Below are 24,261 nucleotides of genomic sequence, written 5' to 3'. Positions count from 1 at the left end.
GACTTTAAAACTCCCACCAATAAAAACAGACATTTTCTTCAGCACTGGGACCCCTGCTTCAAAGCTATTCCTGATCAGTCAGAAGATACAGTAACTTTGAAAGACACAGCCTGGAATCCCAGAGCTTTACTCCAAAGGTGCTAAGAGATGGCATCCCCACTCTGGATTCTATCACACAAGTCCAGAAAACCCCACTGCCCCATTGGCCTAAATATCACATTTCTTTTTAAATAAACTTATTCTGGAGACAATAAACACCTGTAAAATTTCAAAACCAGAACATCTCTGGAGTTTCCTATGATATACCTGAAAGCATAGAAACAGTGAACACCCTGGTCTGCAGGCAAGTTAGTGCCAGAAGGATCTGTACCCTCCATTTGCACACTGCACACACTGTACCAGGATGAGTTTGCCAGCAGAGAGGAGCTTTGCAGGCTGCTCCCATCCTACATACTTAGTTCAGTATGTAAAACACACTACACAGGCAGCACAAAACCACAACAAAATTATCTGTACCAAGCCCAAGCCAGAATTGCTGTGATTTATTTATAATCAAGAATCTTTATGTTATATATGAAAGGTCTCTTTCAAATTAAAAAAAAAAAAATCAACTTCAAACATTCTTCTGGCTTCTACAGAAAAGTAATGTATTTTTAAAGGCCTGAAGCCAAGTCACCCAGGAAATAAATGCTATACACAGACCTGGATGGAGAGAACATGGTTTAATTAAAGGCAAAGCTGATTTCGGCAGCTGCAGTTCTTGCACAGACAGACAGAAAACACAAAAAGCTTACAACACAAACCAGTTTCTGTTGGGAGCCCCTTCCCTTGCTCTTCCAGGTGCTGGAGGGCAGGCAGGGTCAGATGCATTCCCAAGGCCGGGTGCTTTTGCACGAGTGGAACGGTGCAGCTGGGACCTGGCACAGCTGGGAGTGAGATGGTGTTCCTGGTTAGCTCGTCTGGGGTGCAAGAGTCAGTGATGATGCGAACACGGGAATGTCACAGCTGCCTGGGTGCACAGCTTGGACACACACTGGGAGGGCTGGAAGGGACACACAGGGTGGGCTAGATTACCACCAAGTGGGAACTTCACTTTTTGGACTTGTTAAAGGAAATACAGCTTTGAAATGCAACACAGAACAGTGATGTTGCTAAGGTGGAGCTTGTAGGGAGCTTCTTGTACCCCTGAGGGTATTGTGTCTCCTCCACCTTCCCTTTTTGCATTCTCTGGGGCTGCCCAGACTCCAGTGTCACTTCAGCTCCTGCATGTGCTTTGTTCTGCAGCTGAATTCTAGCCCAGAGATCCTGAATCATCACAAAAATCCCTACTGCTAAAAACAGCAAATGGACATTGAATCTGTTTCTGTAACTTCCCTGGGAAATCTAACAAAAACACTGTCCTTTTCTTTAACAAAACTTCCAGTCTTCCTTCCCCCTAATAAATAGCAAATAAAATGTCTTTTTCCTTTTCCCTTCTGCACCTTTTCATCTATGAACAGTACTGTGCTGTTTCTGTGTGTCCATGGGTGCCTTGGATTTGTTTCTGGCACTGAAAGCCTGGGGCTGCAGCTGGGACAGGTTTCTGCAGAGCTAACCCGTGCCTCATAGGGCATGTGTATGCCCCATGCTATCTGGGCTGACTGTCAGATTCACCCAGCCCTGCTGGACCCCTGATTATTTTCTGCCATGGTAATGAAACTATAAGCGTTCAGTGAAGATGGGAGGATGGAAAGAGAAAAAACACCAAAATAAACAAACAAACAAAACACAGAAAAAACAAACAAAAACCCAAACAAACAAAAAAAAAACCCCACAACAACAAAACAAAAAAAAAACCCAAAAAACCAAAAACAAAACAAAACACTGAAAGCTTTCTACCTACCTATTAAAATGAGTCAGGCTGTGAATGCACAGACTAGCCTGCCCTTTGTGAGGCTAGCCACTATGCTACAGTAAAATGTACAGGAATTACACATTAATTTAAAACCCCATGGCAGTTAACTCGCTTTTCAGCAGAGTGCTGCGATGCCCCATGTCACCCCTTATAGCTCAAACACCTACTGAGAGAAGGGCATTTCATGCTGGAGTCTCAAACCCACTCAAAGCCTCTGGGTGAAGTGATGCCAAGTGCCAGACTCTTTCATGAAACTCCTTGCTAGTCCAGGACACAGAGCCCCACCTCATCACCAGCCACTGTGACCGGAGCAGCAACTGGGGCTTTCATTGCTACACACTGACTATGAAGCACATGTGTGTACAGAATTCAGTGTGATCTTACTACTGAGATAGTAATAAAGATGTTTAGGAGTAATTTCAACTACATTCTCAGTCAGCAAAGCAATCATTAATGGATTCCTATTGTATCTCCCCAAAGAGAGAAAAAGGATTGAGAAGTTCTCATTGGCTTCTCCCATCTGCCCTTTGCTCTCAGCTTTTACTTCCCATGTGGCTGGGGACATGCACAATGGAGAAGGTGAGAGGCGGTGATATTGGGTTACTGAGTGAGCCAAACAGCAGTTCCTCTCTCCCTCCGAAGGACCCGGGGGATGGGAGAATTCCTGATGTTGTTTGCTTGCACTGCAGATGTTTTGCGCACACTCAGTGGGTTGGTGGAGCACTTACACCCTCCTGACAGCAAGAACAGAAGAGAGGGCTGCCACCTGCACAGGACTGTGTGTGCCAGTCCCACAGACCCAACATGCCATGGTTTATGGAGCCGTCGTTGTAAAGGTTGTCTCCTCTGCCTCAATGCGGCTGATTCATGGCGCCTTGTCCGCGCTGCTGCTTCTGCTTCTGCTGCATCAACAGCTGCTCCAGGGCCGAGGGGCCAGGGTGCATCATGGAACTGGACCAGATGGACTAAAAACAAAGTCAACACTAGTACCTCCTTGCATTACATAGCCCCTCTGCCAGATGGGAAAGCAGACACCATGTTCTATATTCTCCCTCTTCATCAGTCATACTTGGCTTATCAAAAAGTTAACCAGGCTTCAGAGAAGACCTTCTAAAAAGAGGCTTTTTAGAAAGAGGCTTTTTTTTTTTTTCTTCTAAAAAGAACTTTATCCTCCCCCAGAACCCTCATCAAAAATTCATCCCACATTAACTATTACTAATTTTAGACTAGTCTAAATGCTAGAAAAAAGCTAATGTTAGAATTTCTTCCAATTCTGCCAGCCTGGGCTTGTTCTACAAAATCTCAAATGGACATCTTCCTGCATTGGTGATACCTCCCACAATGCCTGTGTAAGTGATCTCCAGGAAAAACTTTGGGCATTGGGCAGTGAATTCTGACGCTTCCAACAGGCTAATGCCCATCACTTGATTGTCCAGCCTGCAGACCTGTCCCTGAGCACAGCCCCAACCAAACCCACCTTCAGGCTCTCCATAAGCACAGCTGAGGAGTCCTCCATGGCGGGAGGGCCTTGGACTGCCCAGGTACCACTGGGAGCACTGGACTGGTGCCAGCTGCTCTCCGAAGAGGATGACGTTGTTGGGAGATAGTCCAGACCAAACCCTCCCATTGCTAAAATGGCAGAAAGGCAAGTTCAAAGTGACATGGCAAAAACAGTGCAAAACAAACATCATCAGATGACGGTGTCTGACAGCTCCATGCTAACCTGGAACCCAGCACTTGCCTGGCTTATCTGTTTTCCAGCGGTCTGTGACTCTCCGGTCTCTGTTGTCTGGAGTCCCAATGGGACCGAAGTTGGAGAAAGGAACAGAATTGTGGTTATGCGTTGGAGGGGAGCTTGGCAAGCTGCTGGGGTTGGAGGAGTGAGGAGACTGGCTGGCTGGTGTTGAATGATCTAGAGATTACAAGGGAAGAGGAAAAATGGTCAGCAGAGACAGCAGGAGCATCCCAGTTTTGAATTTCTTAGTGCTGCTGCAAATTCTGCTATCACCCAGTTTGCTACAATGCCGAAAGTCAGTTTTTATTCCCTCCATTGCATAAGTGTAATGAAAATTCCTAAATTCTGAGTGAAAAATCTACAAGAATAGAATAACTGTGTTTAATGCTTACCAGAAAAACAAAACTCAGGAAACTTCATGAGGGCTGACTAGGCAAAGCCAGTTTCCCCCATGTCTCTTGAAGAACTTGTCTCAAACTAAAAGAGTAACTGTCTCCAAGCTTGACAAACCAATAGAAAAATTAGATTAGAACTTGAGGAGTTTGCAAGTTTACAACTTCAACTCCCAAGTCTGAGAATGTTCTACACTTATATGAGTCTTAAAATTCAGACCAGAACCCAATAGTGAGCAAAAGAGGAGAGGGAGCATGAAACAGGCAGAACGGAACAAATGAAGAGGTGAAGGGAGAGGGAGTTGAAGTCACGTGAGCCAAAAAATCCTGCTAGAATAAAAGCACTTTGCAACTCCCTCCATTTCACCCACAACAGCTTTTCCTGGTTGGTTGTTAAAGTCCCACCAAACATCTCATCCAGTGCATATGTTATTTAAAATCCACTAATTTCTTAGATTCAACTAATTCCTCTCACACTCGTCTGGATTTTTAGTGAGAATAAAATTATGACATAATAGTTATGGTTTATGCCTTTAAGATAATTACTAACAAAGAAGCTGGTTTGTTTTATGTGCTTCTTAACAGTAAAAACCGAATGCAACAAAACCCACTATTGTATTTTCCTCCACTCTTCCCTCAGACAGTTTCTTTTTCAAATATCTGCATTATGAAATCCAGTTCCTCCTTTTTCCAAAAAAAGCAACACAAAGTATATGGATATCTGAGTTAAAGCACTAGTTCCAAATGGCTGTCAGGAAACAGAGTTAGAGATTTCAGGATTTATCACCTTCTACAGCATTTATCCTGCTCAACTACTTATTAAAATCCCACTTTTTACACTATATTAATTACACAATCCCCTTGTATTTCTGAAGACACAAAGTAAAACAGTAACCTTCAGAGACCTTGTCAAGTAAGTTTGGGTTTTTTTTTTTTTAATTTCCAGTTACCCATAACTTGCAATTGGTTTAGAATTAATTCAAATCCTCTTAAATTGCTAGACACAAGAAATGCCGTACCAGGATTACCTGAGCTGGCTGGAATGGATGGAGACCATGGAGTCCCTTCGAAGAGAGAATACAGTGAAGTCTCCTGATGCGCAGCTGAAGGGGTGACTTCTGCTTTTGTGCTGGTATTCATGTTTTTTCCATATACCTCATTAAACATGCTGTTGTTTGGATATCTTTCCTGAAAAAAAGCAAAAAATGTAAGAGCTTATGTGTTATACTTATTTCAAATACTGAGACTGTACAAAGGAAAAAATTATAGTTCAAAATATTTCCTAATTTCTTTTTCACTTCCCAGCCCCATCTTCTTTGACCATTTAACATTAAATCCACCACATTCTGAATCAGGACAGATTTCTCCTGGCTGGATTGCAAAGTCTTCACAAAATCTTCAGATTCCCAGTACTCAGAAAAGTTGTATCAAGACCCTGCTCAATTCTCTGGAAGAGAACAGATAATTAATTGCTCTGGAAATAAAAACCTACACACTACAGCACCCTGAGATGCACCTTTTCAGTCTATTTCATGACTTCACTGAGAGCAAAGGGTTCATGAACTCAGCAAGATTCAAGAGTACATCTGCAGAGATATAGTTAAGATGAATTTGGGAAGAAAACTGATAAAGGCAAAGATTAAGCTTGATACAGAGTGAAATCACACATCCATGTTGATTTCTTTCATGTTTCCCACTGGCTTAACCACAAGCTGAAGCAGAAAAAGGTATTGGACTCTGGTTGTCACTCACCTGATTTAGAGAAAAGCCACTGAGGGACAGGAAAGATGATGACTGAGACATCAATTCTGATGGTTTTTCCAGCAGGGACTTCTTCAGAAACCAAAAAGGGGAAAAGCGCAGTTAGTACTCAGTGTAGGGACCAGGGGGAAAGTGTGTAATCAGAAACTGCCAAAGTGCTTTTGGTCACATTTACAATGTGTCTTGAATTTGCTCCAGCACCTTGGAGGACTGGGGAGGCGAGCTAACAAGTGCAAAAAATCAGTAGTTTTCCTACTACCTGTAATTAATAATCTACCAATCAACAAACATGATAGCTGAGAGACTCAGACAAACCCCAGTGCTAGAACAGGTTTTCAAATGCAAAGTCTAATACTCTGATACATCTAAAGAGGAGACTCCTGCCAAAAATACCTTATGGTTGTGTAAAACCTTGTACAAGTGAGAAAGCCTTGTACAAGTGAGACAGGATCTCTCCCAGTGACATGAGGACTCCATCAGACAAGATTAGACTCTTGTATGTGGCTATGGACAGAGTATTTTTTCAGTTCTGTGAACATCTCTGCTGTAGGGATGTTCTTAGTTAGAGCAGCTAAGTACTTTTTAAATTAAGTTTAGTAGCCCAAGTGTCATTTAGCACTCCCTCATTTCCATTACAAATTACTTGTAGAGAAGAAGGAAAAAACCCAACCCAAATGTCTAAAAGAAAGGTTCCAAAACTCTCCACGACTTTTTATTTCCATGTAAAGACATTATGGACCATGACCTTTTTTCCATTATCATGCCACCTCCCTCTCACACAGTTGTTATTTCCAGCATATTTCTTGTCTTTCTGTTTGGTTCTTACTATGATGAAGGAGTGAAAAACAGTGTCTCTGAAAAGAGCCTATTCAGAGAAGAAATAGCTAAGTTATCACTGACAGAAACAAAAAAAAAAAAAATTACCAAGCTTGGCTGGTAGACGATGAACATCACCAAATCCAGGATCTGGATCACCAAGCCACAGAATTAGTAAAACCACAAGTAAAAACACGTGTGAACCAAAATAAAAGCTGTAGTCTTGTTACAAATAAACCCCCTCTTGCTCTTTCACCAGCTCAGCATGTCAGATGTTTTTAAATTTATTATTCAAACCACAAAAACGAGAACTAGCGTCCCTCTGTCTTTAACATAGCCACAGTACCTGGAATATTTTTATTTTCATCCTGTAAACTTAAGACAAACAGCCTAATTTTCTTAGCAAGTGGTCCCTAGCTTGTTACATTTTTCAAAGTGACAGCTCATCACTTTGAAAGCACATTTTTAAAGACAGACAAAATTCCCACTCTGAATAACCACACAGCTTGCACAGCAAAGGATTTCCTTCATTTGTCAGCAGACACAACAGTAGGAGCTTCAAAGGAAGCTGCTAAAGCAGCAGCTATTAGTTTCTTAGCAAAATTATCTAATGAGACAGAAATGAGTGTCTGTTTTGCAACTGGCTCCTTGGGATGGCAGGTAAAATAACTGAGGAAGATACGGAACCAGAGATTTTGAGTAGTCACAAATAGCTCTTTGTTACAGCTACTTATCTGAATGAGTATGATTTAATGAACATAGCAGAAAGGCACGCTGCACTTTCAGAGGTGATTAAAGAATTGAACGGCTCTGAGACCTCCCCCAAGCTAGTGAACTAGGAAGGTTTTAATACAAAAAAATGTAGGAAAAGAAATCCTTCTGTCAAAAATGACTGTGTTTCTATGAGAGTTATTGTGTATTTATCCAGTTAATTTCTTCCAAATCCATCTTTCTCTTTTTGCAATCTTTTCTGCATTGAATAGGGCAGCATCCCCCTGCCTCTATGGAATTTTAATATGCAGATTATAATCATAGAATCGTATCACAGAAGCACAGGCTTAGGTTGGAAGGGATCTTAAAACTCATCTCATTCCACCCCACTGCCCAGGGACACCTTCCACTATCCCAGGTTGCTCCAAGCCCCATCCAACCTGGCACTGGACATTTCCAGGGATGGTGCAACCACAGCTTCTCCCCAACCTCACAGGGAAGAATTTCTTCCTAGTATTTAATCTAAACCTATTCTCTGTCAGTTTGAAGCCATTCCCCCTTATCCTGTCACTACACCCTTGTTCTGATGGCTCTCCACAGCCCCATCAGTGCCCCCCCTGCCCTTTATTACTAAATCCATCCAACTGCGGAAGAGCAAGTGCAGTTAATGATGTATCATGATGTACAGTCCTGCGGACTGTACTTACAAAAACCCCAGTTATTCTGATTTCTGAACAAATTAGCAGGATCCAGCCAAAAAGCTGTAGTTTTCACCCCTGTGAAAACTAGCTCTAAGGTGAGGCAGGGAAGTGGACAGGAGGGATGGGGGAGAGAAAGGAATTTCATATTTCTTATAATTTCACAGAAGAAAGAGATGCCAGTTAAGAGTGAGAAGCAGCAGTATTACATCAAATACATACAAAGAGGCTTCGTCCAGGAAGAGAGGCGAGAGGCCCCAGCAGAGCTGGGTAAAGATCAGGAGGATTAGAGAAAATCAGCTCTTCCTCCTCCTCCAAGGCAGCCAGACTCTTTAACAGGTCCGGAGGAAGCAGAGGGGAGCTCTTGGGGTCCTAGTGACAGAAATGAGCACAGTGAGACAACAGAAGGCAGAAAGAACACCCAGAGCAGGAGAGAGAACAGCAAGAGGAGGGCAGAAAGCAGCATGCAGAGGGCGAGGTGAGAATGGTGCTGAGGCACAGACTGAGAGAACTTGGAGCAGAAACAACCAGTAGCCACACGGCCAAATGCACATGGGGAGAGGATCACGCACCAAAGTGACAGCAGGGAGTTTTAATTAGCAGAGCATATGCTTCCCCTTGCTTCCATGCTACATACTAAACCTATTACCATGTGCAAGGACAACAAACAAAATCTTATAATCATTCTTCTACAGCTGACCTGTGAGTAATTTAGGTTTCAAGTAGAATTACGTTACATCTTGTTATTTTCTCTGCTTGTGAAGTTTAAATCCCATGAAATTTCTTTCCACTGGTGATAGCTGCTGACCAACACACAGCTGACCAGCCCCCTGGGCCAGTAAAATCTGCTCAGTGCTGGTCAGACTGGACATATTTACTTTTTTGAAGGATGCTTAAAGCACAAGCATCACAGGCATAGCTTCTCTCTATAGCACAATGTGCTGGCACCTTGGCAAGCTTTCCTTTTTAGGAATAAGAACAAGGCTTTGACCCTCTCTCCATCTAAAAAACACAACCTGACATCAGGGTAGGAGCAGACTCCTGTACATTGTCTGGCTTTTCTCTTGGAAGGATGAGCCAAGTGCTATCAGCTGACCTTCTCCATGTCCTGAGTGCATTTACAGAGGCACACCCAACCAGGTTTAAAAGGCCTTTGTTTAAGCCTTCTTATAAACATCACCAAAAGCACTCAGACTCCAGGGCTGTTAATAAGTAAGACAGACTGGTGGGTTTATAAACAGCAACATGAAGCATAAGTACATAAACAGAAGTGAAGTATTCCATTACTGCAACTGGGGGCTAAGGAAACCATTTAGCTCTTTTAGTGCGGTGGTGTTTTCAGGAAGAACAAACAAACAAAAAATCCAAGACAAGACCACTGCTACCATCCTTTATTGCTCAACCTACTGCAGTCTCAGCCATTCAATTGACTATAGCAGTGTTCGGAGTTCACCTAAAGTATAATAATCCAACTGCAATTATTTGGGTGGCTTTTATGGTTTTCATCAGTTGCCAGACAAGAATCTTCCCCAAAACTATCAGCTGCCATGTTTCTCCACCTGGCAGACACAGCGCAGAGATGGATGTCACATCCACACTGAACAAGACTTACATCTACTTGAAACCAAATCTTCAAAAGAGTGATCCTACACACAGCCTACTAAAATGGAGAATTCATTACTTTGTGCTGGAACCCCAGGTACTGATGCTCAGGTCTCTTCTAAAGTTCACATTGACCTACTTGGGACCACAAGGCATTCCTGAAACAGGGAAATGCCAAGAGTTGTCGGGAATACCAGAGCCTTAGTTTTTCCCACTTGTAGTGTGGATCTTACCTCAAAGGTCATCCTGGAGACAGCATCCTGCTCAGAGCAGAAGACTCCCTGCCGCTTCCCCCTGCGGTCCATATTCGACTGCTGGGTCATCACCCTGTTGTCAGTCATGCCATAGGAAGAGTCCCAGTAATACTCTGGCACCTTGACTTCTGAGGGGTTCTGGTTATATGGCTCCATTGGGAAAGGCTTCATTTTTTTCTCCAGAGGCTGCTGCTGCATCACAGGAGGCTGTAAAGACTGTTCAAAGAGTTTGAGAGGGTCCTGGGCCTGCAGGTAATAGGGCTGCTTTACAGACATGATCTTCCCCAGGGAGCTTTGGACTTGAGGGGGGTTCCAGAGCTGCTTCGATGAATCTGTCTGTGGATACTGAGGCAAAGACACAGGATTTCAGCAGCAGAGAGGAAAAATTCAGGTTACCTGAATGCCCAACTCAATCCAAGCTGTCAGCCTAGCTTATTTGTGACAGCAAATCAGAATGTCTGTGGAATGTCTGTGTTATTCATCAAAAGCAATTTCCATAGGCATCTAATGCTCTCTAGTCAAGCTTTAAACTAACAGCCAAGTATAATCCTTACTCTATCTAGTACCTTTTAACCCAAAAGCCTAAAAACTAAACCTTTAGTAAGGTACTGAGCCAGCATTTTGCTGCCCAGAACATAAACAGGATCTCACCATTGGGTCCAGATTTGCCAGAAGGGAGATTTTCTCCAGCACAATGTGAGCAAAGGAACTAAGAGCTGTAAGGGAACTAACACTGCAACCAGTTAGCCAAAATGAGAGTGCAGATGGAGGTTCACACTCTGTCCTCATCACACAAGAAAACTAGAAAGGTCTGAGACAGACATACCACATCAATAGCTTGTCTATATCAGAAACACACAGCAAACAGATGACAGAAAAGACATTCCATTCCAGTACATACCTTCCTTTCAGTTACAGCATCATATGTTCACACCCACCAAACTTCAGCTCATTTTCAAATTTGCCCAGAAGTTCACAATCAAAAAAATTCTTTAATGACCATTTTGAAAGGTAATCCAGGAAGACAAATCTTGAATGTTGCCACTTATTTTTAAATAAAGCCCAGCATGTAGCACAGGCCAAGTTTACCTGCTGGAATCCAGAGTGGTGTGGTGGGCTCTTCCCCAGGCCCTGGACAACTTTCGTGGGGGACTGCTGCTGTTGAGCCAGAGCTTGGACCTGTAACTGGCTTGCGGACTGTGCTGCTGCCTGAGCTGGTAAAGATGAGAGGGGTTGCTGGGAAGGAGGTGGTGTTTGCTGAGGTCCCTGGGTCATTGGCCCTGGTCCAGAGGGCCGTTGCTGGCTGTAAGGAATGTGGGACTGTTTCCCACCTTGCACCTGGTTTCCTGTAGGTGAGTGAGCTGTGGGCTGGAGGAAGGTTCCTGGGACAGAAACACCGCTTGGGAAGGTGTACCCCGTGCTCATGGAGAAAGCCACAGGAGGGGGGACAACATAGGCTGGAGGAGGAAATCCTGGAAAAGATGAAAAAAACACCTTTAATCACAATTTGTCAGAGTATACAAGTCCCTCCAGAAAATTTTTAGTGGGGGTTTCTCTTCCCATGCTGTTCATTTAAGAAAGGAGGCACGAGTCTACACACATGCACTACAATGTCCTTCCTCACCTTGGCATGTGCATAGCTGTGATCACACAAGGATTCCGAGTCTGTTTTGGAGTTTCCTTGCAATATTTCAGGCACTGATAACAGTCAACCATGGCAGCATCTGAGGGTCATATGCTTCCACATCCCTGTGTTCCCTGCCCCCCCAGCCTCCATGCTTTTTTTGACCCCCCACTACCTTTTTCTTTCATTGCTCTTGGGTCTTTTATGCTTTACCCCCAAAGATTCCTCCCCTTCGAATAAATTTTCAGGGACTAAACTTCTGTAGGAACAAACAGAAGCAATCAAGACAGTAAGTGCACTACCTCCTCTCAGAAGATCACCAGTCCCTGGATCAATTTAGAGAGAAATAGAGGATAACCAAATGAATCCTCGTATCTGTAAGATCAATTCCTTCCCAGCAGTTTACACTGAAAAGCCAGGTTTGGAAGGCACGCTTTAATTCTATGTCTCACAGGACAGATTTTATGCCGACTTTGGGACGGGGAACATGCCCATCTGTCTTATAGTGGAGCTCCATGTAACAGGTGCAGGGAAGATACAGCTTCCAGTTATTCCATAAGCAAAGAGGGATAGCAAGGCATGACAGGCAGACACCACAGCAAAATGGGACATGCAGTGCAGCAACAGCAGCAAGCAGGACCACACAAATTACAGCTTCAAATTGAAGCAAGAGCACCACTACATAAAAAGAGTGAGTTTTAAAGCAAGCAGTGTGATTGATCTTTTGCAATGGAGTCTGAAGCACAGGGAATGCTTCAGAAGCAGTGCTAGCAGAAAGCTTTGTCATGTTCAGACTAACTACAGGAAGAGCCTAGTGTGAAGCTCCTTGATCTCACACCCACTAAACTAGAAGGCAGGTGGCAGATTTCATGACAAACTTTGATTCCAAAGCATAAGGAATCTTATTTAGCTCATTTCAGTTCTGCTATGCCCCTTTTTACTACTTGATAAGATGTTCAACAGGAAAATCCATGTACATTAACAGAGCCCCAACTTCCAGAGGCTGTACCAACCAGAATTACAGGATTTTCTTCAGTCAACAATAGCTGACAGTTCAAAAGAATGATGCAAATTACCTGGCCGGCTAGGAAGGGGAGGGAAGGCTCCTGGGTGATGAATAGGGATGAACTGGGAACTGCTGGCTTGACTTGGAGTCTGAGTTACAGGTGTTTTCCTGGCTTCAGATACTGGAGTCTTCCTCATCTCTGTCTGGGATTTCACCTGATGCGAAAGAAAGTATGAAGAAATTAAAACATTTTTCCTAAATTTCCACATTAACCATATCATGTCTCAAGCCAAAAACTAAACTCTCAGATTGTCTAAGCGATTATTTTCTTTTCCCTAAGTAACTGAGAGAAGTTTGGAACACAGAGTCCTCCTCACTGACCTCAGGCAGATTACCCAGCATGTCCTCAGGCACTTCTCCCCTCACAAAAGCACTCAAGGATATTTACTCAGAAGATGCAAGGGGCTCCTCCTCTAGCATGAGAGTGAGAAGCAGACATAGTATCTCACACCGTCCAAGGAACTTACCATGCTGCTCACCTGCAGTGTTTAAAAATAGAAAGTCCAGATGCTACTATGCTTCTCCTAGGGCACTGCTTCAACCAAAGTCATGCTACTTACCTGCAGCACCTTAAAAAACAAACACTGGCACATTCTTCCTAGGGAGTTCTCTCAGCCTAATCCATATGGTGATGCATATGCACATGCTCCTCCACACTATGGAATTCTTTTGACCCAGAGCATATAAGACAAACAGCAGAAGTGCTTCACCTCATTCAGTTTACTGTGTAACTGCGGGGCGTTCTGTTAAAAGAGCTGCACCAGTTAAAGGCAGAGAGAAGAATGTAATGTAATGTTTACCTTATTCTGAGTCTCCCGCAGTCTGGGTCTTCCTGGGGAGGAAGACAGAGGGGAAGACTACTTTCCCTTTCTGTTCAGCTCAGCAGAACTGCCTGGAATGCAAGATGGAGCAGGCAGGAAAAAAGACAGCAAGCAAGGAACCCGGGCAATACAGAAAGGGCCCAGGAGCAAACCTGACACCAAGCCTCAAATGTGAGTGAAAGAAGGGGTTGTGTCAGGGATCAAATTAAAAAAATCCAAACCAAACAATAACAATAATCCCCACACCATAACTGTGTGAGGTTATTTAGACATTTAGTGCTGCTGAGTTGAAAGGAGATACAGGGCAGTTGTTTTCTGCCAAATTACAGTAGTAAAGGGATATATGCATTCAAATCCTTTCCTAAGTTCTTTTTCAAATTGAATTTCCCCATTTAGAAATTAAGGGAGTTCTTTCTGCATTTGTAAAATTGGGAGATTTGGGTGGATTTTTCATTTCCCAATAGAAAAAGTCTGGACGGAACTCTACCTCAAGGTTCTGGCTGATGCTAAACGCCACGAACAATGCAGGCCCTTGCTCATGACACATCTCTTCACCCTCCATCACATTCAGAATATTTAACTTACATTGTGCTGTCCCTTTTCCTTCCACAATAAGCCAAATATTTTTATAACCCCTATCAAGCACAATGCATTCTTTTACGGAAATGCTGGAGAATTCAAAGACACATTTACTGCCATGGCATTTTACAACTCGAGCTCTATCCATCAAAAACTCAAGTATGCTAGAACATATTTCCAGAGGATGGCTTTCAAAACTCCCCATTGCATGATTTATAGTTAACTTTATAAAAACCTGAATCACTAAAATAGATTAATCAAGACAAATTTAAGCTCCTTCCTTGCTTCTATTTGTTATCACCTCAAAAGTGTCAATGCTACCCAATATTGACCCTCACAATAGTCCTAAATGCTCCTAGGCAATGCTTGAGGCTTGAGAGAGGCACCATTTTATCACAGGGACCTCTTAAGAGTGTGCTACATTTTGAGTTAGTCTGCATTCAACTTCCTTGGCTCCTACCATTATCCTCCCTAGAGAGCAGAAATTCAACCCAGATCACGTCCTGCCTGAGCATGCAAGTTTCCCAAGTAAATACAAAGCAGGACTGATCACTTCTCTACTATATTCTTCACATTTCTGCCAAGTAGGAATTGCAGCATTTAAGCTTTTGAAGGCAATGAACTATGTAGGATATAAAGCGTGAAATTGCCAGGAGTGCCAAAGCAGAATGCAAACAGCCCACCAACTGGTATGAAACCTACTCTGGTTTCTCAGTGTAGGGGGAAGCAAGCCCTCCCTTTATTCTGGAGCAAGTCTGGATAAGCAAGTCCACCAAATTATGCAAAATAAAAGGCATTTCACTGGATTTGTTGCCATAAATACAGCTGATGGCATTAAAAAGCCAACATTAGTTTCTATTCAAGAAGAGACAAACAATAACAAACAACATCAGAGAAAATTCTGCTACAGCTGAGTAAATCAAGCAAATAAGCTATCATCCCTATCCAGAAAGCTACACATAGTCCTCAGATCTGGTTGGTTTTTATCCACCTGAAGTCCTTATTTTGCAAGAAAGGGGCACAAAGATCAAAACTGGGAGTTACATTCAGACCTGCAATGACATTCCAGATGCATTTGACAAATAAATAAGAAGCTTGCTATTCTAACTCACCTACACTGGTTTTCAGGTACCAGAATAGTGTTCCACAACTCAAAAATGATTGCCCCCTGGTTTCTGTAGCCTTTACAGAAACTCTTTGTACCCCAAGGTATGGTTCCCCTGCAAAACCAACTGAATAATATGCTGCCAGTTCAGACATTACATTTCACAACCATGATGTTTAACAGCAAATCATCAGAAGGAAAACAGGGAGAATAATCCAAGGCTCCTAAACAACACAAGCTGGAAAAACTGAAAGAGATGGTTTGTCAAGCTTGGGGACAATATCTCAATTGCACAGGCCTTTGGAACAGCTGCAAAGAGGAAGAGTTACTCTGCAGACCTGTCCTAGGCAGCAGTAATGGGCTTACAAAGAGACAAGGGACATAAAGTGCATTAGCAAATAATTTCCATTTGCAAGAACAGTGAAGAACTAACACAGTTTCTCTAGGGAAATAACAGAAATCTCCACCACTATCACTGAATGGTTCCAGTCATTATCAGGGAATGACTGAGAGATACAGCCAAATTGTCCAGGTACAGATCAGATCAGCCCTGAAACTCTCTACCATCATTTACTATGACTCAGTGGAAGGCAGACTAGCAAATTCAGTGTTTACTTGATATATTTCATTTGTAATGCTCAAAGAAATAGATAAAAAAACATGTCCCTAAAAAATACAACTGGTAAAACAGCAGCCAATGTGAAAACAAACCATTTTGGCCAAGTGCCTGAGCACAGATTGATGATTTAAGAGCATAGTAGCTTTCCTTACTTCAACAGAGAGACAGCTGATTATCCCCAGACTACAGAGGATCTTACTCCCCATATATACAATTTGGTGGTTTTGTGACATGTTCAGTTTGTTGAATGTGCACCAGTCAACTGAAGTGAAAATGCAGAGTACCCAGTTCCTTCACAACAGTCCCCAGAATGGCAAGAGCATGACTACAACCTAGCCACATGAACTGCGCTGGTGGCCTAAATAATTTGTGGAATGGGTAGAAATCTGTTATTAAAGACATACAGCACCTCTCATTACACTCTTTCACCCTCGCTCTCTTTTTGAGATAGCATCAAGGAAAAGCAAAGAGATCCCAAGATCACCATCACCTGGTCTTTGAGGTAGAAATATTTTATATTATTGAGCATTAGCTGCACGGTCCAAAGCAAGACCTCAGCTCTACCATACTCTCCAAAAGCAGTGACTGCCCTGACAACATGACACTGCCTCAGGAACAGTATCCCTCTCAGCTAAAGGCTTACCTGAACTGCCACATTCTGCTTTCCTGCTTCCTGCATCTTATCCAGGCCACATTTCTTGGTCTCATTCTTTCTTTTATTGTTATCCTTCTTCCCATCATTCTTATTTGCTACTATTCCTTTGCTAAAGTCCCGTCTCTCCCTCGCCATGTCCTTTGGGGGGTAGATCCGCCCTTGTTCTCTGTTCATCTCCCGGGGCTTGATATTCTCTTTGAAGGTGACCATTGGTTTTTCGCCTGCATCACAGCTGTTGCTCAGGCTTCTGCCAGAGGACAGCACTGATTTAAGTCCAGGGCTCCCATCAGCACACAGCAGCTCTGTCATGGATGTCTCCTGTAAGGCGAGACTCTCTTTGGCTTCACTAGGGTCCTCTAGTAAGAGCTCTGGGATTTCGGTCACAAACAAGAGCTTTCCTACCTCATTTTCACATTGAATCAACCTGAAAAAGACAGGAAGGAATTAAAAAGCAAGTACATCATAAACTACATTACTTATCATGATCAGTCTGTGAAGGAATAGTATGCTGACCAACAGAACATATTTTTAGTGCTGTCAGCATCTTCTGCTCACATTACAGCTAATTGCTGTGTTGAACAGAGAGAAAAATAACATTCCATACTGGCACCTGTCTCACCTCAGCTTCCAGTAGCATGGGAAACACAAAGTATTTGCAATTACCTTGGCTGGTTATCAGCAATCCATTTGCCTGTGAAGATCAGGCGCTGCTGACGTATCCGACATTGCTGCCCTTCTTTATCCCCTGTAATTGCCTGGTGGCCTTTGGAAAAATCCAAGTTCCTAGTATTGACACAGAAGAGGGAATATTAATTACACAATTACCATCTGCAATATCCTATTTTTCTAGAAATATAATGTGTCAGCATTGCTCTGTTAAAAGCTGTGAACTTTTACCAGATATTATTCAAAACATAGCTGTTAAGAGATGTCTGATTTACATATGTAATTCTCATCTGGTAAGATTCATCTCCATTAAAGAGGTTCAGCAGGAACATGAGCAGTATTATAACCTCAAGAATTTCTTAGGGCTACACTGTCCATTGCAGTTGTTTTGAAGAGACCAGTATCAATCCATACAGCAGTAAACATACATAAATAAGATATTGTAGGGAACAGGCCAATGTCTGTAGAAGTTGTGACATCAGCAAGAATGCAGGATCCTTAAACTGCAACCCACCTGAATGAGGGCCTCAGAGCCAGGAATCCTTGCAACTCAAATTCTTCTGGAAGGGGAGTTGCTGACAAACAGACAGTAAACAGCGTAAGGAAAGTATGAAAGCATTGAGCATGGTATCACAACAGATACCACAGCACAGTCTCTATACATACTAAAGCCGCCTATTAACCGGTCCACCCCGCAATCTGAGGAATTCAGGAATGATAAAGCAGAGCAGTCTGCTCAGAACAAGAAAAATCATTTGCAAAGTATTCACATGAACTAGTACAAGACAACTTGGTTCCTTATTTGCTCTTCAACTGTAACTTCTCACATAAGCAGGATAAACATTGGCTTTCGCAGTTCTCTACAGCACATTTTACAAGCGTCCTTACCATTATTATTGGATAGATCTTCTTCATGAGGTTGGAAACTATTTAGAAGAGAGATCAGCCAGGGCCATATGCTAAAAATTAGAAAATAGGACAACCCTAAGTGAAAACTGCAAAACATGGGATGTGTTTGCTTTACCAAAAAAACACTGAATGCTCTTACCACCACAGTTTACATTAATCCTCTGATTCCCAAGAAAAGTTTCTCACAGTGTCAGTGAAAAGACCACTTTCTTGAAAGAATTACTACGACTAAAAAGCCAACCTAAAGTTCCTAAGGAAACCAGCCCACAGCACAGTGTTCATTATCCAACAGGCCAGAGAGCCTGCTATGAATTTAACCAGATAAACCTAGAGCATGAGCCAGTTCTGTGAGCACCTGTCTGAAATTCATGCTTTCCAGTCCAAAGCTGATGGCTTTCAAGGCACAGTCAATGAATCAGTTTGGGCAGCAAAAACAACACAATTGTGCAGAAGTACTTCTGCTCCATGAACAAGAACACTGCACTGTAGTGCTGGAGCATTTACCACCAAGGGAAGAGACTCTAAGTAAGAGCTGCACTGAGAAAGATCATTAAACTAGAGGGGAACTTGCAGTCCCCTGCCTTGCCCTCACAATACCAGTAACAAGCAATGACTGGAAACTCTTCCCAAAGGCCCCGGAGCAAGCAATTTTAAAATCACACTGATCACTGCATAGGTGGTTAACATTTAACTCCTACCACCAGGCTGCTTGCTCCTGTTTGCTAAAAGCTCCCACCCAAAAGTCCAAAAATCCTTCTGCTTTACTGATGGGCACCATGGAAACAACAGAAAACTATTTGAGGATGCCCACTGTGCTCAGTGTAGGAGAAATGAATGTGTCCTCCTCAGCAAGGCTTCCAGCATCATCCAGCACATAGCCTGGAGAATGCACTGTGCCCCCAACAGCACTGTACACCCTCAGATGCTTTCCCATATGGCTGCAGGCACAGACAGCATGATCTTCATGATTATTCTCCACATTACACTGAGCAACATCTCCTTCCCATCACTGACAAGGAGCAAAAGAAGGAAAAATACCCCAGAGGTTTTCAATGAGGCAAGTAAAGCCAATATGTTGTCCAGAAAATGGCCTCCTTCAGAGAATTCCAGAATGGTTTGGCCTGGAAGGAACCTCCCACCCTGTGCCACGGGCAGGGACACCTTCCACTACCCCAAGGTTGCTCCAAGCTCCATCCAACCTGGCTTTGCACACTTCTAGGTACGGGCCAGCCACAGCTTCTCTGGGCAAGCCGGGCCAGGGCCTAACTGCCCACGCAGCGAAGGATTTCTTTCCAACCAATCTAAATCTGCACTCTTTCAGCTTAAAGTCATTTACTCCATGAATTACTATGTGCATGTCCACTCTGCAGGGACTACCTGATATCAAGTAGGTATATTGCCTATTAAAATACAGGCATAAGTCTTCTTTCAGGATGTGTGAATGGCAATTGTTACCACCACCTCAAAACCGTATCTGAACTCTTTTCCTTAATCTTGCCTTTAGGAATTCTGTGGTTTAAGCTCCCAAAACTCCACGGGGTTTTTTGTTTCTTATTTAACAAACCAAAGTTACAGGCACCCCTGTTCCCCATGCATCACACTGCTTTCCTCGGAGTACCCATCTTAGGAACAATACTCATCCAGATGCACCAGTAACAGTCACTCTGATCCTAAGAAATCACCTTGCAGAAACACTTTATTGAATAACAGTAATTCAAGAAAAGTTAACAGACTATTAAAAAAAAGGTGAGTTCTGAGCAATTTAAGCCTTAATTTATGAGATTAGTGGCAAAAGTGAAAAATCAGAGCAACAGTCCGGAACAGTAATGCCTGCACTGACATTTAAAGAGCCCCTCTACTAAACTGAATTTAATTCCTAGGTGACTACATTCCAGCATTGCCCAAGTGATGGATTAGGGCACGAAATGAAGGCGAGTATTCTCCTGCTACTTCCCCCAGTAATCTGAGAAATCATTATACTAGATAAGACTACAGGAACATTCAGTAGTTATGCTCAAATTGGACATTATAAAATAGATCCCCCTGATTGTAAAAAACTTACAGCAAACCTAATGACAATTAAAAGAATCAATCTGCTCATGTAACCAACAAGTCTCATGTTTTGCTCCATTAACTTTTTGGCACATAAACCTTCTATCCTTTTGGTATCCATAATGATGAGTTGTATGATCACTTTTGCCACAATTTGTGGATCAACAGTAATTAGGACGGTCATTCAAGAAAATGTAACAAGAGAAAGATTAACACTCACTACCGTCTTTCATCAACCACTGCCTCCTGGAAAACACTGGGCCTAAGTTTCAGCCAGTCCATCGAAACCTTCACAGCTGGAAGAGGATATGAAGCCCCAGAGTCCTGGTAGTCATTTTGTAAAGGACACTTGCACAGAACTCCAAGAAATGACACTACAAACAGAGTAAGAGGAAAAAGCAAAAGAAAAAAAACTCCATGATGTGGGAATGACGCTTCAATGTTGACCAAATAACCTAATCAAATATATCCACCCCATAAACCCCTATTCTAAGAGCTAGTTTTTTAGAACAAGGCAGCCCAGCTACCTCATCTTAATCAATCCACCAATAGGTCACAACACAGGGTTTTAATAGTTTTTTACTATGCAGCAGAGTCTTGATGTTTATATCCCTTCAACTGTCATGGCAAGTAATTTTGATAAGTTTAAAAAATCAGGTGAGATAAGCCCAGTGCAAAAATATTCACTCACTTATTTATTAGAAATTATCAACTCAACTACCTACCTGCACTTTATTCACTTCAACCAGCACGCACACAAATGTACTGGAGCTCTGCAGGCAGGCACCCAGCCCAGACCCCTTAGGGCACAGAAGCTAGAAAGCACAGAAGCTAGAAAGACTAACCATACCAGTGTGACCATGGTGCCTTCAGAATCAACTCCAGGCTGGAATTTGGAGAAATCCAGCTAGTCAGAAACTTAGGTGTTGACAAACAAGGCCAAGCTGACAACAGGCTCAGTCAGGTTAAGCAAATCAGCATTATGTGGCTAGAGTCTAAAATGCTCTGGACTCTCACTTATCTCCTGGTTGATATTACCCAAAGGCAAAGAAGTAGCTGAGGTCCTGCTGACTCAACTTCAACTTCAGTCCTGTTGAATCAGAACCAGTTACATTCAAAGCAACTCCCAACTGTATGCAGCCAACTGGGGAGCAGCCCCTCAAGAGGGGTACTACTCACCGCCAAGCTGGATCCAGTTTTGTACCCAAGTTAAAATGTTCTTTCAGAACCAGGAAAATGATGCAGAATTCTGTAAAGCTTCAAACAGAGTAAGGCTGGACACAGAAATCCAGTATTAGTCAGCACTGCTGACATAAATGATCCTGTGTGACCATCATCTCTCACAACTTTCTCCCTAATGTCTATTCTCAGCACTTACCTCACAGAGCCATTAAGCTACATCATAACAGGAAATTACTAATGGATTCCACATTGAAATCAAGAGAATTACAAAAATCAATTAGCTCCCACACTTACTGAAGAGAGACAGGAGCTGTGTCCAGCAGAGCTGCTCATCCTGGCTGTAGCTGTGTTGCTCTGTTTCGTTGCTGAAGTCTCGCAGGTGGTGGAGTTGGAATAGGTTGATCACAGTAATATGGACTAACTGCTGAGAGTTGAAGGCCTTCTGGAACAACAGCTTCTGCAGCAAAGACACAGGGTGTATGTATTTTTAGATGGCAAAGCACATGCTTGAAAGGATTGGCAGTTGCTCCTTCACTGCTTGACTAATGTTTCTGCCCTTAGGCAACATTCATTCTGGATTTTATTTTTATATGCTGGCCATCCCTTCCAGCACAGCACTGGGCTTCCCAGGAGGACCCCACTGTTAAGCACAAGGTTTTTGCTTGTACACCAGCACAGACACACAAGAAATCAACATCCCCTTTGCATATGGTTCTCTTCCAGAGCAAATGCAACTTTGAATGTGCACTGACAGCACTGCAAAGGGCTGTAGATCCACTGGGTTTGTCTGCCTTTCAAAGAACCAGCATGAAGGTGACATTTTTAAAAAACACCCCAGGAAAATTTAACTACTGCGTGGTTATGCATAAAAGACTAATTCCGTATCTGACTTCATGGGTCACGGAATGCCTGCTAAATTAGTGAGAGCTATTTAAAAATGCCTTTCAGTAACTATGCCAGAAAAGACACCTTTCTCAGGACAGGAAAAGAGACTTCAAGGCTTTTTTTGGGGAACAAAGGAGCTATCCTAAATTTCAGCCTATGTATCTCCAGACACAACAATCAGGGAATCAGGTGGATTAACTAGTGTAAGCATCAGGAAAAGGTTTAAGCTGCACGTTCACCCTTGGCTCTCTCATTTAGGGCATGAAGCACTGTACAGCTGACAACTCAGACAGGCAGAGCTGCCAGCAGAACCACCCAGGGCCTGATTGATTGCTCCCAACCCTCCAACTGCTCTCCTTAGTTCAAATGAGTCACAAAGTTAGACTGATTCACTACCATACAGCAAACTTCATATCCACATTCAACTTACTAAAGCCAGAAAAGTTGCTCTCTGATAGATTAGGCTTTATGTTGCATAATATAAACAACAACAAAAAAAGTAACCTGAACAACAAAAGCAGGGTTCAATTAGCTGTTTTAACACTCTGGATCAGTCCAGAAAATGAAGACTGTTCCATATGTCTGAGCAATGCTCATAATTATTGATTATAAGCACTCTGGAAAAAACAGTACTTGTTCAACAGCCAGCATCACATATGGAAAGAGAGATACAATTAGTTCATTTTGAAACAACAAACTGCCAGGGTTGGAGCAGCCCACACTGAAAGTAAATTCATAGCAAGTTCTGTGGTTTTTGAAATTTATTTTAAAGACAGTGTGAACCTAGCTGTAGCAGCACAATTTAAGACAAAGAAGTGTAAAAGCACACTGTGTATGTAAATGTAAAGAACATTTGTGATTTTTTTATATTGTCAGACCACATTACCCTTTCCTATTTTTGAAAAGCATCCACTAGCTCCACTGAACATACCCATCCTCCCTGCTTCTTTCCACAAGTTAGGAAGCTGAAGCAGAGCAGTTTCCAAAAGGCACTTACCAGTCAACATTATGTCCTCTCTGAAACTACTACTTTGCATAAATACCTTCCTTTTAAAATCCTTTTGTTTTGATCTTTGCTGTATTGTCCAACATAAATGAACTAGGTATATAATCAATGGGACACCTGTATTTTCCATGGAACACATGTTCTGCCTAGTTCTACTCTGCACAGATTCAGGTTGTATGGGACACTTTTCAAGGTCAAACTGTTAACAGGAGAGGCAAGTTTTCTGAAGCAGATTAAAAGCTGCTTTAATAACCACTGGGAGTGAATGAAAGCCATCAAAAAATTAAGCTCTCAGAAATCCTCAGGCCACCAAGCCCAGACTTGACAGATGAATCAAGTCCTTTTCACAGGTATCCAAGAATCATCTAGGTTAAAGAGCAGAGAATCAACAGTGGTCAATGATTTCCCCTGTATCTCTACCAACAATAGACCATGTGTCAAATAGGAAAAATCCCTAATCTTGGCAGAAGTTACCAGAACTATCCAATGTCAGCTGCAATGCAAACCTTCCCCAACTGGCTACTTGAGCTTCCTGTATTTCATCATGTGAAAGAATGATTACTGGGCTGTAATTACAGAACTTAGCTGTTAAAAATATTGTCAATATACTAATTAATATGTTGTTAGAACTAACCTTGAACTGTTCTTCCAGCTTTTCTCGAAGAGGGCTCAGTTTCTCCAAGCTCTTACTCAGGTACACATGGCCATGAAATTTAATAAAGGCCTTGATGAAGTCAGACACACTCCATTGAGTCTTCACCTCATCACGACTGCATTTAGAATAGAAACACCTCATTCAGTCTTTGGAATTACACACACCTGCACGTAACACTATAGAATTACTCCAAAATGAGGGAGGGGAAAAAAGCTACTTTTTGTGATGACACATGAAGCAAAGCTACCTTTTGTGTTGGCATAATGTGCTTATTTCCTGCATTCACTAATCACAGTCAGGAGCATCATAAATTATTCTTTGTTCCATACACCTGTGAGGATGCTCAGACTAGGCAGGTACTTTTAGAAGAAATATCTTTCAGCTTATCTGAGTGACAATAATTTACTTAGTCTCACCTTTCCAGTGCTTTAGAAAGTGCTTTTTGTAGGTTAGTGGAGGCAGCTGGGAAAGGAAACTTCACAGCGATGCTTCTGCAGTAGTAGAAAATTGTGGTCAAGTGGTCTCCTTTGGAGGAAGCTAGGATAGCCAACTGATTATAAGGCTGACCTAAGAG

At 42.6% G+C, this 24,261-nt stretch overlaps 1 protein-coding gene across 6 annotated transcripts in view; it reads right to left on the bottom strand.

Annotated features, from left to right (window-relative positions):
- Positions 1 to 707: 707 nt before the first annotated feature.
- Positions 708 to 24,261, bottom strand: part of SMG7 (SMG7 nonsense mediated mRNA decay factor) — a 59,243-nt gene continuing 35,689 nt past the window's right edge. For 2 of the 6 annotated variants that reach the window (XM_088060164.1, XM_088060165.1), the window contains exons 7-23: positions 24,104 to 24,254; positions 23,667 to 23,802; positions 21,436 to 21,598; positions 20,180 to 20,333; positions 17,887 to 17,957; positions 17,513 to 17,573; positions 16,996 to 17,115; positions 16,321 to 16,756; positions 12,564 to 12,708; positions 10,953 to 11,335; positions 9,843 to 10,208; positions 8,230 to 8,379; positions 5,774 to 5,854; positions 5,050 to 5,209; positions 3,636 to 3,806; positions 3,372 to 3,523; positions 708 to 2,859 (exon numbers count right to left, since the gene is read on the bottom strand). In XM_088060164.1, the coding sequence (XP_087916290.1) occupies positions 2,746 to 2,859; positions 3,372 to 3,523; positions 3,636 to 3,806; positions 5,050 to 5,209; positions 5,774 to 5,854; positions 8,230 to 8,379; positions 9,843 to 10,208; positions 10,953 to 11,335; positions 12,564 to 12,708; positions 16,321 to 16,756; positions 16,996 to 17,115; positions 17,513 to 17,573; positions 17,887 to 17,957; positions 20,180 to 20,333; positions 21,436 to 21,598; positions 23,667 to 23,802; positions 24,104 to 24,254 (3,014 nt within the window). In that variant the 3' untranslated portion in view covers positions 708 to 2,745. The remainder of the gene's footprint in view (positions 2,860 to 3,371; positions 3,524 to 3,635; positions 3,807 to 5,049; positions 5,210 to 5,773; positions 5,855 to 8,229; positions 8,380 to 9,842; positions 10,209 to 10,952; positions 11,336 to 12,563; positions 12,709 to 16,320; positions 16,757 to 16,995; positions 17,116 to 17,512; positions 17,574 to 17,886; positions 17,958 to 20,179; positions 20,334 to 21,435; positions 21,599 to 23,666; positions 23,803 to 24,103; positions 24,255 to 24,261) is intronic. The other 4 variants (XM_088060166.1, XM_014260033.2, XM_014260032.2 and 1 more) reach the window with 4 other exon arrangements.

This window comes from Pseudopodoces humilis, chromosome 10 (assembly GCF_049639895.1).
Source record: "Pseudopodoces humilis isolate 2021_Gansu_Grassland_sample_001 chromosome 10, ASM4963989v1, whole genome shotgun sequence".
Lineage (NCBI taxonomy): Eukaryota > Metazoa > Chordata > Aves > Passeriformes > Paridae > Pseudopodoces > Pseudopodoces humilis.
This window is presented reverse-complemented; position numbering and strand designations above follow the sequence as displayed.